At 45.0% G+C, this 14,021-nt stretch overlaps 1 protein-coding gene across 2 annotated transcripts in view; it reads right to left on the reverse strand.

Annotated features, from left to right (window-relative positions):
* The window catches only part of COL4A1 (collagen type IV alpha 1 chain), a 153,284-nt gene that overhangs the window by 40,130 nt on the left and 99,133 nt on the right, over positions 1-14,021 (reverse strand). For both annotated transcript variants that reach the window (XM_021929770.2, XM_021929771.2), the window contains exons 18-24: positions 13,559-13,600; positions 11,443-11,527; positions 10,818-10,853; positions 8,989-9,153; positions 5,637-5,732; positions 3,416-3,499; positions 2,806-2,876 (exon numbers count right to left, since the gene is read on the reverse strand). In XM_021929770.2, the coding sequence (XP_021785462.1) occupies positions 2,806-2,876; positions 3,416-3,499; positions 5,637-5,732; positions 8,989-9,153; positions 10,818-10,853; positions 11,443-11,527; positions 13,559-13,600 (579 nt within the window). The remainder of the gene's footprint in view (positions 1-2,805; positions 2,877-3,415; positions 3,500-5,636; positions 5,733-8,988; positions 9,154-10,817; positions 10,854-11,442; positions 11,528-13,558; positions 13,601-14,021) is intronic.

A 14,021-nucleotide genomic window follows, 5' to 3' on the forward strand; every position in this document is an offset into this window, starting at 1 on the left:
TGGTGCTGACACAGCACGCTCCTGTCATGGCAGAAGCTTCTCATGGATGGCTACTGGTGGTCTGAGCCGGCCCCGTGCTCTAATGCCCCTTATGACCTGGGACACTTTACTTGGACTTACTCAGGAAAGGTGGAACACACCCAGTCTATTTACTCTGGGTCCCAGGAAAGGCAACAAATTATTTCTATGAGCCACCTGCCAGAAATGGTAGCAGAGAGTCATGGAAAATTTGTTATTTACTTGAAAGGTGTTGTGGGATTTCTAAACTGTTTCTCTGAGTTAATATTAGCTTCAATGCATCCTTCAATCCCAGCTAAAATTAGCCTCCTCTATGCAGCCTTTCTTGTGGGCGCGGGCTGCCTTCTGGTCTATTGTATGGTCCTCATTCTGTAAATCACTTTGCTTCATTAGGACAGTCTATTTGCAGAGCTGTCTCTCCACTAGTATTTCAGGGCTCTGAAGGTAGGACCAAGGTTTCCTGTCTTTGTATCCTTGGCATCCAGAACAAAAGAGATACTGGAGGACGTATACACTGACCTGGCAATATTCATCAATTAAAAAATACCAATGCAAGAAATTATAACCAATATACATTTGTCTCAACCTGGAAACATCATAACATTATTTTATAGTGATTATTCACAGCCTAAAAATATAAAGCTCCCCAATACTGTGATCTTAGGGGGAGAAAATATAATTTTTTATTTTAACAATGATGACCTTGCCTGCCATCATTCTATTTATGGGAGAAATCTGGGTTTTTAAAACAGTGACACTGGTGACCCTAGGACATCTCATGTGGTTTCTTTGCCACAGAACTTCTTGATTCTAAGTAGTTCAAAGGTCTTTTGATCCATCTCCTTGAAAATAAATGCTGAGGAATCAAATACTGCCTGGAAAATTTAGCATTGGCGGCGTTAATTGGAGAAAATCTGACACCTATGCTGTCTGCCTCTAAAAAGTGGTGCCACTGTGGGAAAAGTCGGGGAGTGTTAGTTTCAATTCATCCTCTCAGGGACCAGGAACCATGAAACCTGCTCAGATCAACCTGGGCATCATCAACCTGCTCAGGGAGTCGGCCTTTCATGATCCATTATTCTTTCCCAAAAATCAAACACTTGCCTTTCAAAAGGAAATGTCACAGAAATGCTATCTAAGTCAAATGAAAGCTCAGAGCATTTCACCGCTTTTAAATTTTAATCTACTCTCATGTGTGCTGGTTTGTGGATATCTCTTTTAGCCTCTAGCAAATTCAAAATAAGAGAACCACATTTCTGAGCCAGTTAAATCACGGAGCTTCAAATACATCTTCCAATAAAACGAAAATTACTAACTTCTCAATTGAATTATTTACCCATAAATCTATTTTTAGAGACTTTTTCCATCTACGGAAAGAAAGGAGCTCCTGATGAAGGCATAAGGAGTAGAATTTGGGTTGTATGTTTTCTTTCTTTTCTTCTATATTATGATCTCTCCTCAATATTCCTTCTTTCTCACCTCTTTCCTCTTTTTCCATCTTTATCAGGTTTGTCTGGACTGCGTTTCAGCCAGAGTTGAGGCAGGAAGTCCACCAGGAAAACCCAGGAGATGAGGCGGTGGATAGAGGTTAAAAACGTCCTTTCTGCTTCCTTCAAAGTTCTTTGGTCTTTGATCCCCACTACAGTCAGGGCTACCCAGTTATTTGAACTTCTAATTTATTTAGATATATTTTAAACAACTGCAACTTCTAACTCAGCTCCCCAGGCACCGGGGAAGTTCTGCAGGCCCAAGATCTAACTTCAAAAGCAGAAAACGATTGCTGAATTCCAGCTGAGTCATTGCTATTTCAACTTGCTTTTGCCCTGGTTTTCTTTTGTAGAAGCTTCCAGCAATATCTTTAAAAATTAAAAAGTTTGAAGAGCTACATCAGAAATGAGTAATTCTGAAATCTGACTTTCAATATCTTACAAAAAGAAAAAAAGGAATGAAAGGAATTGTGGAAACCAGTCCGTGCTTGCAAAGCTCAGAAGGACAAAGAAAGTATGAGAGGAACAATGCCTTGAGATTTAAAAGCTTCAGAAACAGAAGCGATTATATGCAAGAAAATAATGCCCTTCAAAATTCAAGATTATTATTATGCTCTTCTATTTGATGGATTCTTTTAAAACAAACTAGAAAAGCGAAGAAGCTGGTATTTTGTCCCATTGAAAGGTTTCGAGTCAATGTGATCCAGATATTTCATTTACGGATTTGAAAAAGCAACTACACAATAGATGTTGTAACAGAAATTTTCAACTGTAAGAAGAAGAATAAAAACATATTTCAAATCCTCAGAGGGAAACAGATCTGCTTTCCTTGATCTTTCCATAGAAACTACTGATGCTGAACCTACTGACTAACAAGCTTTTAGATGATCTGATGTGATGTGACCAGCACCGGTAACACAGAAAGACAGCATTTCGGCTCTGCACTGTGGCTGCGCAGGGGTGGCTCCTGTGGCACCATTTGTTTCAAGAAATCCCAGAGACCCTGCGGGAAGGACACACTCCCATTCAGCCACAGCTGAACACAGGTCGGCAGCAGCCAAAGAAATACCGACCAGGTGAGAAGAAAGGCGGCTGCGGTTTGGGCTCTGTAGGTGACAGTCTTACTCATCCTTCTGAGACAAAGGCCACATGGAGACCCTCCAGAGCCCTCGACACAGCAACACTTACCAGCTCCCACACAAGGCAGAAGCTACGCTTGCAAATGCAAAATGACACAACTCTGTTGATGTGCTTGGTGGCAACTTCTGATATGTACATGAACTCAGACAGGTTTACTTACAGGCACTCCTGCAACACCGTCTCTGCCAGGCAAACCTCTGTCGCCCTTGGCCCCTGGCTGTCCTGGGAAACCTTTCATTAGAGACAGGGGAAAAGACAGCAACACAGCATTCATGAGACACTTCTTAAAGCCTTTTCTTAAGACTCAGCATAAAAATCTGTGTAGGAAGTGGACAATTGCTTGGATAATCCAAAGAGAGTAATAACTAAAATGCCCAAGATGGACTTAGAAAGGGAACATGTGGCCCAGCGCACATGGACACCAGAAGCAGGAATGCTTCCGGCACCCTCCCCTGCTCTCCTGCCCACACACCCGGGCACCACTTAAAGGAAAACGTAAATTCCGTTCACTGCTTGTGAGAGAACAGAATGTATGGCACGGAGGGAACGATCATGCTGCTGCCTTTTATTAGGAAATCTTTATGAGGCCATCTTGATCACTCCCAGCAATGGGAACAAACCCTGGAAGTGGGGCCCAGCGTTCTTCTGATGATGCTCTAGGACTGGCTGCAGAAGATCGGGCCTTTCATGGAGGGAAATCCCTTCCACAGGAAAGACGCCAACACACCAAAGCAAACGCTGACCTGGTCCTTTTCACATGTGGGTCTTACCTATTTCTCCTGGGGGTCCCTGTGGCCCGGGAGGCCCCCGATATCCGGTTGTATCACAGATGAGGCAACTCTCTCCTTTTTGACCTAGAAAAGAACACACAAAGGTGCTTACATGTAACATGTGACCAGAAGTCTCTGCAGTGCATTGAAGAACAGAAAAAGGCAGGGCTGTCCTAGCACATTACATTCAAACTTAGGTTTGCCCAGTGACCGAACAGCTCCTCCAGATGGCTCTCTGCTAATGGGTGGAAACTGCACTCACATGAGCGTCTCTCTCTGTCGGTGAACGGGCCCACTGCCCCCAGCAGGCATCACGTGTAACCACGACACACTCTGCTTAAAGACCCAAGTTCTTTTCCCAGGGAGAAGACAGGGGCTGCCTCAGCAAAAAGTGATCCAGAAATTCAACTGTGCCTATCGGCCTGAAAAGACTTGACTTTTGTAATTTTGTCTGTAATGTGAAAACTACCTATGCCCTTTCTCTTTGATGGAGGCCTTAGTCCCCGTTCTCTTTGGTTGAGTGCTTAGTCCAGTTCATGGACTTCACTGGTTGGTGGACTTGGGAATAAGAAGCCACAAGAGCAAGAACACATATGTGATCCAGGACAGAAGAGGAGAGAGACTGCAGCCCTGAAAGAGGGGAGGAGATGCTCGTCTCTGGAAATTCTAACATCTTAAGTCTTGATTTTCAAACCAAGCTCAGAGATCTTACAGTGTCTTAGATAGTCCTGTGTCGTAAATATTAAAATGTCTGGTTTCTAGGCACAAATCAGGCATAATACAGAGCAAAAAGTGCTCGTAGAGAAGTCCATGCCAGGGACCTTGAGACGGTGTGGCCATGTTCTTCCCATCCCTGCCCTGGCTGGCAGCCCCACGTGGGCACTGCTATTGTCCCCTCTGCCCTGGGACGCCCCTCAGTCAGAAGTAAAACAGGGCCAGTGCAGGTAGGCCATGCCCCTGAAGTGTGGGAGCAGGCACACAGTTTCATTTCGAGCTCTTTTAGGAGGCAGACCAGGAGCCCATCAGTGGAAGGGGCATAGGGCAACACAGCTGAGAACTCAGCTAAGTTCTGGGCACCAGGGCATTCGTGGGTGTGTCTGTTCGCAAGGTTTCAGGTAAGTGGGGAGACGAGATGCATTCCCAGCAGACGATGGAGTCGAAAGAGGAATGCGAAGACTCGAGAAGAAAGATGCTTCTCCTAGGATCTGGGGAATGGACAGCTAAGATTGAAGTGTGAAGAACCTCTGGACGTTGGATCTGTCATAAAATGGAACAGCCCATCTCACAAAGTACTGAGTGCCTGGTAACTAGAGTGGAGACGCTCATTAAAACCCAAACTGCACACTGACTTAGATCAGTGGCACCCCTGTGAGGACGCCCAAGATCACTTCCATTTCAGGTCCTGCAGCGTACGTGGCTGTCAGAATTCTAAGACACTGGCTGACACTTCTCCACACATCGTTTCTGTTTTACATGTTTGAAGCCTAAAACGTGTTTACAATCCACAGGCAGAAATGGTACACAGTGGGGCTGATTTGGGGGACAGCCTATTTGTCCTACTCTCAGGTTACTAACAGGCATATAAATACCAGAATATCCATTGCTTATTCCCCTCTAAGACAGGACTGTTGATGCAGTGATAATCCACCTCTGTGTCCAGGATGGCTGAAGAGATTAAATAAGTGTCCTGTGCGGGTGGTAAGGCAAACACTTGGAAAGATTAAAGATGGAACTGAGAGGCCAGAGTGAAGCTGGTTAATGCATCAATGGCAGATTTGCTCACACTGACAACACAAACACCACTGGAAGAATAGGTAAGCATTCCATGTGCAGATTTTTGACTTGGCCTGAAGGAGGGAAGAGCATTCCTTGATAACAGAAGTCTCTTCTCAAACACTGAATGGAAAGATTGCGGAACAAATGAGTCTGAGTTTTATCTGCTGACCATGCCCACCGTAGCAAGACTGACTCCATGGTCCTTAGAAAGGAGAAAGGGCAAAACTCTGACCTTCAGGGCTGTCTCCACTTTTCCCTCCCAGATCATCAACTAATTTCCAGAAGATGCTGATTCTAGGAATAGATTTTGAAGGGGGTTCCAAATAAAAGGAACCTACGCCCTACTTCCGTCCACCCTCACTTGCCTCCAAAGCCAGTAAGTATGTGGGAAAAAATCATATGCACAGACGCAACCACCATTTTAAAACAAATCAAAGTATCTTACCTTTCTCTCCAATTTCGCCTATCAATCCTGGCTGCCCTGGAATTCCAGGAGGACCCTGGTCACCTGGAGGTCCGGGCTGACATTCCACAATTCCATCTGAAATTGAGTTTTCAGAGTTATAGAGGATCATAGCCAGGTGTTTTTACCCTCTCCTAACTCAACCTGTAAAACTCAAATATAAAACCCAAATATTTTAGGCTGATAAGTGTTAGAAATTCAGCTTTAGTTTGTTTCAAAATAATCTTAAGCTATCAACCACGTGCAAAACCTAATCAGCACACACCACACACCGCCCACTCACCATCCCACGCCATCACTGCCAACACTGCTATTTCACAAGTTCTGAAGTATCTGTAGGTGCGTCAGCCCTGTCCTGTATACTGTTTCATTTCATCTTGCAAAGAGCCGACCATCGCTCTTATTTTACAGATGAAGAAACTGAGGCTCAAGAAAGTTAAGTGATTTGTCCAGGGTCATGCCTCTGTTAAGTCAAACCTGAGACTAGAACAATTTTATTCCTTTTTTCCCCCATAACCCAATTTACAGCAAAACTAATCATTATCTTAGAGCGGCAGACTGCCCGTGAGGAAATGCCTCAAATTGTTCACATTCAATTCTGAGCATCATTTATGTAAAGAAGCATAAAAATAAACTGCAGTAATGCACACACCATCTGTCCTAGGTTCTAGTAAAAAATATCAGTATTGTTCATTGTTTTACGATTTGGATACACATTGGGATGGAGTTTATATTTCCTTCCCCAAGATCGATCTTTGAATAAAAAAGACACCATGAACAACTTGGTATCCAGCATCTCTGCCCAGGCATAATCCTAACATTCATGCACCAGCGCTGAAGGCCCTGCCCTCCCCCTTACAGAGTCTCCTCCTAATGACAAAGTCATGGTCAGGTCAGTCTCTGTCCAGCTGTCACCTGGACACCCCAAGTCTCCGACTATAGAAGGGCCCCAGCGTGTGGAGTGGGGCTGTGGGGCCCTCCCTCGGGCTTGGATGCATTAACCAAGGCCAACTTTCCAGCGTGCCCACCCCAGCTAGAACCGGACTGCCTAAAAGGAGCCCCAACCTTGTTTGATGACTTGGTTTAGAGCTCAGCAGAACAAGGTAGCTTCAGCTGCGTAGGAACCAAGGGGAAAGTGCTTTTGCTTTGCTTGTTGCTTACGTGCTTATGTGTCTTTCCCTGAGTTTCTCCTCACAAAGCACAGGAGGTAAGAAAGCCCGAGTGGGGTCACCACTGGTCCCCGACAGCCACTGTTAGGGACCTGCTCCTGGTGACTCTGGTCCTGCCTGGCTCCTCGTTGGTCCTTCGACCTTGGTGCAACCGGCACCATCTGTCTTAGACAAAGTGGAGTCCATGTTTATGTTTCCAAGAGCAGCCCCTAAATTACTTTACTGAAAGAACCCACATCTCTCAGCCCTGCCAGCCTAGGGTGTACTAATCCCTTGACTCTAGAAATGTATGCTCCTGAATATTGAAAGACATGTAACTGTTACATTCCTTTTCCCAAACATAACTCCTCCCTGCTTCAGCTCAACCAGAATCCCTTCACATCCCTGACCAAAAACAAAAACAAAAAAAAACCACAAAGGTACATCCTCACCAAAGTCCATTTAAATTCATTTTATGCAGTGGTACCTGCAGCCACAGATGGTTTAAAGCTGGCTATACCCACTTGAGACAAGAACACAGTGGCGGAACTTAGATGCAGAAATGGCTGCATTGCATGGTGGTCCCGAGGTAGCAATGGCTTTAAAATGTAGCCTCTTTAACATACGCTATAAATCTTAATACAAATCTCATTGCTAAATTATTACTTAATACTCTGTGATTGGGAATTACTTAATTTAGATGGACCAAAAAGGCCACCTAGAAAATGTGGAATAGTAAATATTACAATGTGTTCAGCCAACACATCTCATTCAATTAACAAGGGTGTGAAGTTCACATTTTTACATGATATGTGTTTATATTTCGTCGCTTGCAAAATTACAAATATCCAAAAGAATGTCCTTTTCCCAGATTTCCTCACCATTGGCTCCCTCACCCCCTTCATGTCTTTGTAAATCTCTCTGCTTAAAACCACAATCCCCTGCCCCACCCTACCCCCGCCCAGAACTCTCTGTTGACTCTCCTGCTTATGCTTATCCCTGGACTTCTTATCATCTCTAGGATTCCTGAGAATTCCCTTGTCTTGGGTAACCCCTGTCCGCCCCATGGAATGCTTGCTCCAGGACAGCAGGATCTGTTGAGTCTTGTCACCACTGCTAGATCCCTGCCTGCTGCCTCCCAGGCACTCCCTTCCCTGCTGAATGAATCCAGAACCCAAAGCCCCTTGGTCAGGCTCACAACCTTCTCTCAGACACACAGAGAAAAGGAGACTCTGGATTGAGTGTCTCCAGGACTGCAATATTTTATCTTCATTTCCCATGTTTCACACAATCACAAGAGCAGAGGAGAAAAGTTCCCCCAAGTCACGTGTGATCTGTTCTTTCTTCTACCCAAATTCGTGCAGATCACATTCCCCATCGAAGCTGCCAGGCTGGAATCCATGGCTCTATCTAGCCCTGGCCCAACCCCCTACAGTGGCCTCATCCATGAGAACTCCCTTTCATAAAGATGTGCTTGAATTCTAGCAAATAAATCTTGCTGGGACTTGAAGCCTGTGAGTCCTTTCTCAATCAACCCCACAGAGGATTCGTGTTTCAGGGGCCCCACAGAGCACATGTTGGTTTTGAACAGGTTCCAAAGGCTGGCTCTGGGTGTCTGAACACACTCCCATTGCACAGGTTGGCTTAAATCCTCGGAGATCTTCGAGTTTGCTTTGGTATTGTGTTGGGACCACAGGGCCACCTTCATTGAGTTCCATGTTACACGTTCAGCTTTTCTGGAATAAAATCTGGCTTTTCTGGACTTTACTAATGTAATCTTTACCCGTGTCATCCTGTCTTCCTTGCTTTTGGTGTGTTTGCGTGTGTGTGTGTGTGTGTCCTAGTATTCACTTGTATCTCTAGATGAAGAAGAATGCATTCTGTTTTCAATAAAAATATATAACTCAACAAGTTTGCTTTTTAACGTTAGATACCAGGAGTCGCAGAGCTGGTTAACGTGTTCTTTATTCCTTTAAACCAGCTTTATTTTTTCATTTTAACTATTGCTTTTTGTAGCATGGTTGATTCTGTGAAGATTCCCTTAGAGGAATATGAATGATTAGAAGAATCCACGCCTTTCTATCACACTCTGGCTGTGGGAGACTGTCACAGCCCCCAGCCTGGGTCTGCCCGGCACCCTGGCATCTGCTTGGACACCACATTAAACCATCTCTGAGGGAACTCACTTGTGTAGCCAGGCTGCCCAGGGGGCCCGGGGGAACCAGGAGGACCCGGGAGCCCGTCTCGTCCACTTGGTCCTGGCAGAGATGCACCCGGAAATCCTCGGTCACCTTTTTCTCCTCTTTCACCAGGGAAGCCAGGGGCACCAGCCTGCCCAGGTAGAGGGGGGCCTGAAACCACACAGAAGCTCACATCAATCACCTCGAGGCCGCTTAGCATCTACAGCACAAACTCATTCTCCTAACTCTGTTCAAGGTAAAAATCCAACCAGATCATCACTGAAAAGGGAACTGCTTTAGACATGTAAAACCATATTCAGCTGGCAGGCGTCTGGCCATTTCATGCTAACAGTCAAATGTTTCCTACAAATTAACTTCAAGGAACAAGGGACTCATTATATAGACATTAAAATCTGTGAATTTCCCTCAGTGCAAATAGTATTCCCAACATATAAAAACAGGCTGTAGAGGGTGCACTGCATTTCTACTGGGCGAATGAGGGCATACAAATGTCCTTCAACAAAGCTAAAGTGGACCTGAAGCAAAGGGATGGTCACTGGGTTGGCAATCTAGAGGCAAGAGCAGAAAATTAAAACGAAGGACACAGAAAATGGTTCTGTAAAAGGGTTTGAAGTCAAAGTAGCCATTAGGTGTGAACATATCAGGTCAGGTTCAGCCACTGTAACTCCGTAAGGGACAAGACCATGTGCCCCTGGGAGAGCGGAGGCCGGGACGCAACGCTTGAGAGCGTGGTGCTGCAGGAGGCTGCACGGAGAAAGCTCTGCTGCTCCCGCGAGGGACGTGCCAGCTTCTGCTCCCAGCATCAGGCTGTGACGAGGAGTGTGAGGAAAAGGACAGTCGAGGCAAACGGGACGCAAGAAGACTTGGCGTGAATGAAGAACAGCATGGAGAGGAGAGGGAAGAGGGCTGACCGAAGGGGCGCAGAGTCTGAGACATCCAGCCTGTCACCGGGGAGAAAAGCCACAAGCACAACGTGCCCAAAGGCAGCCAAGGGCCCTGATGGGTGGCCCCTGTGGGCTTCCGCCAAATACTGTGTGCCCTTCCTGAGTGGTGAAGGAGGAAGGGTGGCACGTCTAACGGAGAGGAAAATGAAGGAACTCCCTGGGCATGAGGCCAACTCAGACCCTTAGAATGAGGAAGACAGTCAGGGAGCTGGGGGTAGGCGGAGGCAATGGTCAAGGCCACAGGCGAGCCCAGGGCAGGGCTGGACAGAGAGGAGCACAGCGACTTTGGAAGGGGGACATGGGTCACTCCTCCAGCCAGAGCAACTTCAATGGCTTTTTATCAAGCGTCTGGGTTAAGAGACCAGTAAGGGTTAGATAAAAGGTTGTAGACAGTAAAGAAGGCTTCTGCGAGGAAACATGAAGTCACACATTCCGGAGAATCCAAGAGTTAAGAAGAGACAAAAGGGATGCTTTTAAGGGTAGATTTAGAGTTTTTACAGAAAAGAGAGAAAGTGGGAGTGGACAAAGTCCCTGCCCTGAGCCAGGCGTGGGCTGGGTGGGGTGTTGTCTGTTCCTAAAAAAAGAAAAAAGTGGTCTCCACAAGAACTTAGACCAGCTGGAAAGGAAAAAATATATAAAACAATAAACAGGGGGATTAAAAACAAAAAGAATGTAAACATCGAAAACAAAGCAAAAAGCATAAAGGCTGCGAGCCCTTGTCTATTCTGCTTTCAAAACTAGAAAAGATGTAATCAGATTGCTACCCATTGTGTGCAAATATCTAACATTCATGATAAATTATATATTCAGAATATACACAGCACAGAAGGTGTGCAAGTATGCTATAACAAAGCAGCTAAGGAGTCTCACCTGGAGGTCCGGGTTGGCCTGGTAGTCCTGGGAAACCTTAAAAGAGAAAGAGAGTGTTGGATCAAACAGAACAGTTCACTCATTTGTATACTTTTTATTTCTCTGCTGAAAGTCTTGCTTGGTGCATTGATAAGTGCCCATGGCCAAAGGGAATGTAGAAAACAGAGCAGGAGACCACGTGAGCCCCCACTCTAGAAATGCATTGCTCTCAAAGTTACAGCGAAGGGCTTCTGAACCCCGCTGTGACAGTGAAACAGGAACTTGGAGGAGACCTGGTCACAGACAGTCCTACAAGGCTGCAGATGCTTCCAAAATATGGATAAATACAGGTCAAAACTAGAAAAAAAGAGAGGAAGAAATAGAAAGCGGGGGGGGGGGAGAGAGAGAGAAGAAGGAGGAGGAGGAGGAAGAGGAGAAAAAGGAGGAGGAGGAGGAGGAAGGGAGGGGAGGAGGAAGAGAAGGAGGAGGAGGAATGGAGGGGGGGAGGAAGAGAAGGAGGGGGAGGAAGAGAAGGAGGGGCAGGAAGAGAAGAAGGGGGAGGAAGAGAAGGAAGGGGAGGAGGAAAAGAAAGAGGAGGCGGCGGGGCGGAGGAGGAGGGTGGGTGGGGGAAAGGCAAGAAAGCTACCTTTTGGGCCTGGCTCTCCTCTTGGCCCCGGAGTTCCAGGGTAGCCCCGCTCTCCTTTTTCTCCCAAAGGTCCTGTGCCTATAACCTGAATCAAGAAGGAAAAGGTGATCATCCCGTGGCATGGGAGTGGCTAGTCCTGTAGCGTAAAGCAATATGAGTGAAGAAATGTACATATTTGTTATTTCAAGAAATATGAAAGTGAAGTAGCAGCAATGGTAGTGGACAAGGAGGAAGAGGATAGGCCTCTAAAACATATGGGACAGGTCGGGCGTGGTGGCTCATGCCTGTAATCCCAGCACTTTGGGAGGCTGAGGCAGGTGGATCACAAGGTCAGAAGTTTGAGACCAGCCTGGCCAATATGGTGAAAACTCAACTCTACTAAAAATACAAAAATTAGCCGGGCACGGTGGCGGGCGCCTGTAGTCCCAGCTACTCGGGAGGCTGAGGCAGGAGAACGGCAGGAACCCAGGAGGCAGAGCTTGCAGTGAGCCAAGATGGCGCCACTGCACTCCAGCCTGGGTGACAGAGCGAGACTCTGTCTCAAAGAAACAAATAATAACAACAACAAAAACATGTGGAATAAACATGCCGTAACCATCCCTGCAAAGGACCCTGCCAGGCAGGCGGTTCTGCTTCCTTTTGTACTAGTTTGCCTGGCAGCAGCTTTTGTATCACTCCAGTGAGGTAAAGTTGGAGTAACACCAATTTGAGGCTTAGGTTTATAATTTCCAATTGCACATACAAGCCATAGATGGAATGTTTCACTTTACAGGGTATTATGAGAGGAACACTCTTAAACTTCCTTAGGCTCTATGTAATAGGAACACGCACATTTTCTTACTGGAAGAGTTTTTTTGACTTTTTTTTTTTTTCTGATGACCAGAAGTAGGCACTTCCTTAAGGTCGCAAGACAAGAAGAGGCACTTTTGGCTCATTAAAAAGGAGAAAATTCACTGACCCTGATTCTAAATTAATGAAATTCAAGACAAGTGGCAAAGTCAACTTTTGCATATTACCTTTAAAATATAATTCCTTTGTATCAATTAATAGATATTATTAAAATGCGCCAATGTTAAGTAACTTGACTTAGTCATCCCACAGGTTACATATATAAAACATCATGATGTATACCATAAATATATGCAATTTTTGTCAGTAAAAAAATCAAAGTAAAACCCTTCAAGGTAAATCTATAGATAAACTGGGTTGTGTGAACGCATTACCTGTGGCACTGCAAGGAAGGCAGCAAAGGAGAGAACAGTAACATTTTCATTATTTCAAAAAAGACTGGGGGCAAAATGGCTAAAGAAATTAGAGCACAAGTCTCTGAGAGGACACTGAAAATAAATGATCACCATGAAGATACTTGCAAACATGAGAACGCCCATTTTTAAATGTCACACACATCACTGACAAGTATGCAAAATATGCATGTTGACCAGCAGTAAAATGTTATTTGCAAAAATAAAAATTGTTTTGCCAGGATAGTTAAATGGTAGATGACCTGTTTCTCTTACAAAAATTTTCCTCAATGGACCATGTTTTTTTTAAAAAAAGGTGTCAAGTCCAGGCACAGTGGCTCACACCTGTAATCCCAGAACTTTCGGAGGCCAAGATGGGTGGATCACCCCAGGTCAGGAGTTCGAGACCAGCCTGGCCAACATAGTCAGGCTCTGTCTCTACTAAAAATACAAAAATTAGCTGGGCATGGTGGCGGGCGCTTGTAATCCCAGCTACACGGGAGGCTGAGGTGGGAGAATCACTTGAACCCAGGAGACCAAGGTTGCAGTGAGACAAAGTCGCACCACTGCACTCCCGCCTGGACGACAAAGCAAGACTCCATTTCAAAAAAAAGGAGTCGAATATGTTGCTAATATTCTCATCCATGTGCAAAATCCATGAAAAGGTTTTAGTGATTTAAAGATGTGCAGAAAATGTCAAAATATAATAAAAATAATAAATACTAAACTCCATACAATACAAATTAGAAAATCATTCCAAGTAGCATGAACCACTTTACATAACAAATGCAATTCTAGAGACAGCTGTGCCCTGCATCTCCTCTCCTTCCTTCCCCCAGTGCTCTCACAGACCCAGGGACAGTACTCTTACTCACAATTCCAGGGGGGCCGGGAGGTCCTGCTTCACCCTTTTCTCCCTACAAAAGAAAAAATAACTTTCCTTGCATATTCTTACAAGACTGTCTTGCAGAAAGCAGATCAAACATTTCTTCCGGTGAAACAGTGTGCCTACAGTACGTTAAAACTATTTTTCTCTCTGTAGTATCTCTCATTCTGTGACGATTACAACAAAAATGAATAGACTTCATTTTGCTTTGCATACGCATGATACATGAAAACAAAGATTTCTGCAAAGCGTTAAGTTGGGGGCTATTCTCCTTACAAAAGAGCCCAGATACTTGTCCCGTCGATTACACACTTCCTCAGAAAACAGAATCATTGGTGAGTGGAATTGGCAACCAAGGTTTTTCCATTTTAAAAAGAGAAATGAAATAAAACAATATAAAAGCATGATTCCCAAATATATTTTCTTAAGGAAATCGTTTTATATGATGTTTT

The sequence above is a fragment of the Papio anubis genome, chromosome 15 (assembly GCF_008728515.1).
Source record: "Papio anubis isolate 15944 chromosome 15, Panubis1.0, whole genome shotgun sequence".
Classification (NCBI taxonomy): Eukaryota; Metazoa; Chordata; class Mammalia; order Primates; family Cercopithecidae; genus Papio; species Papio anubis.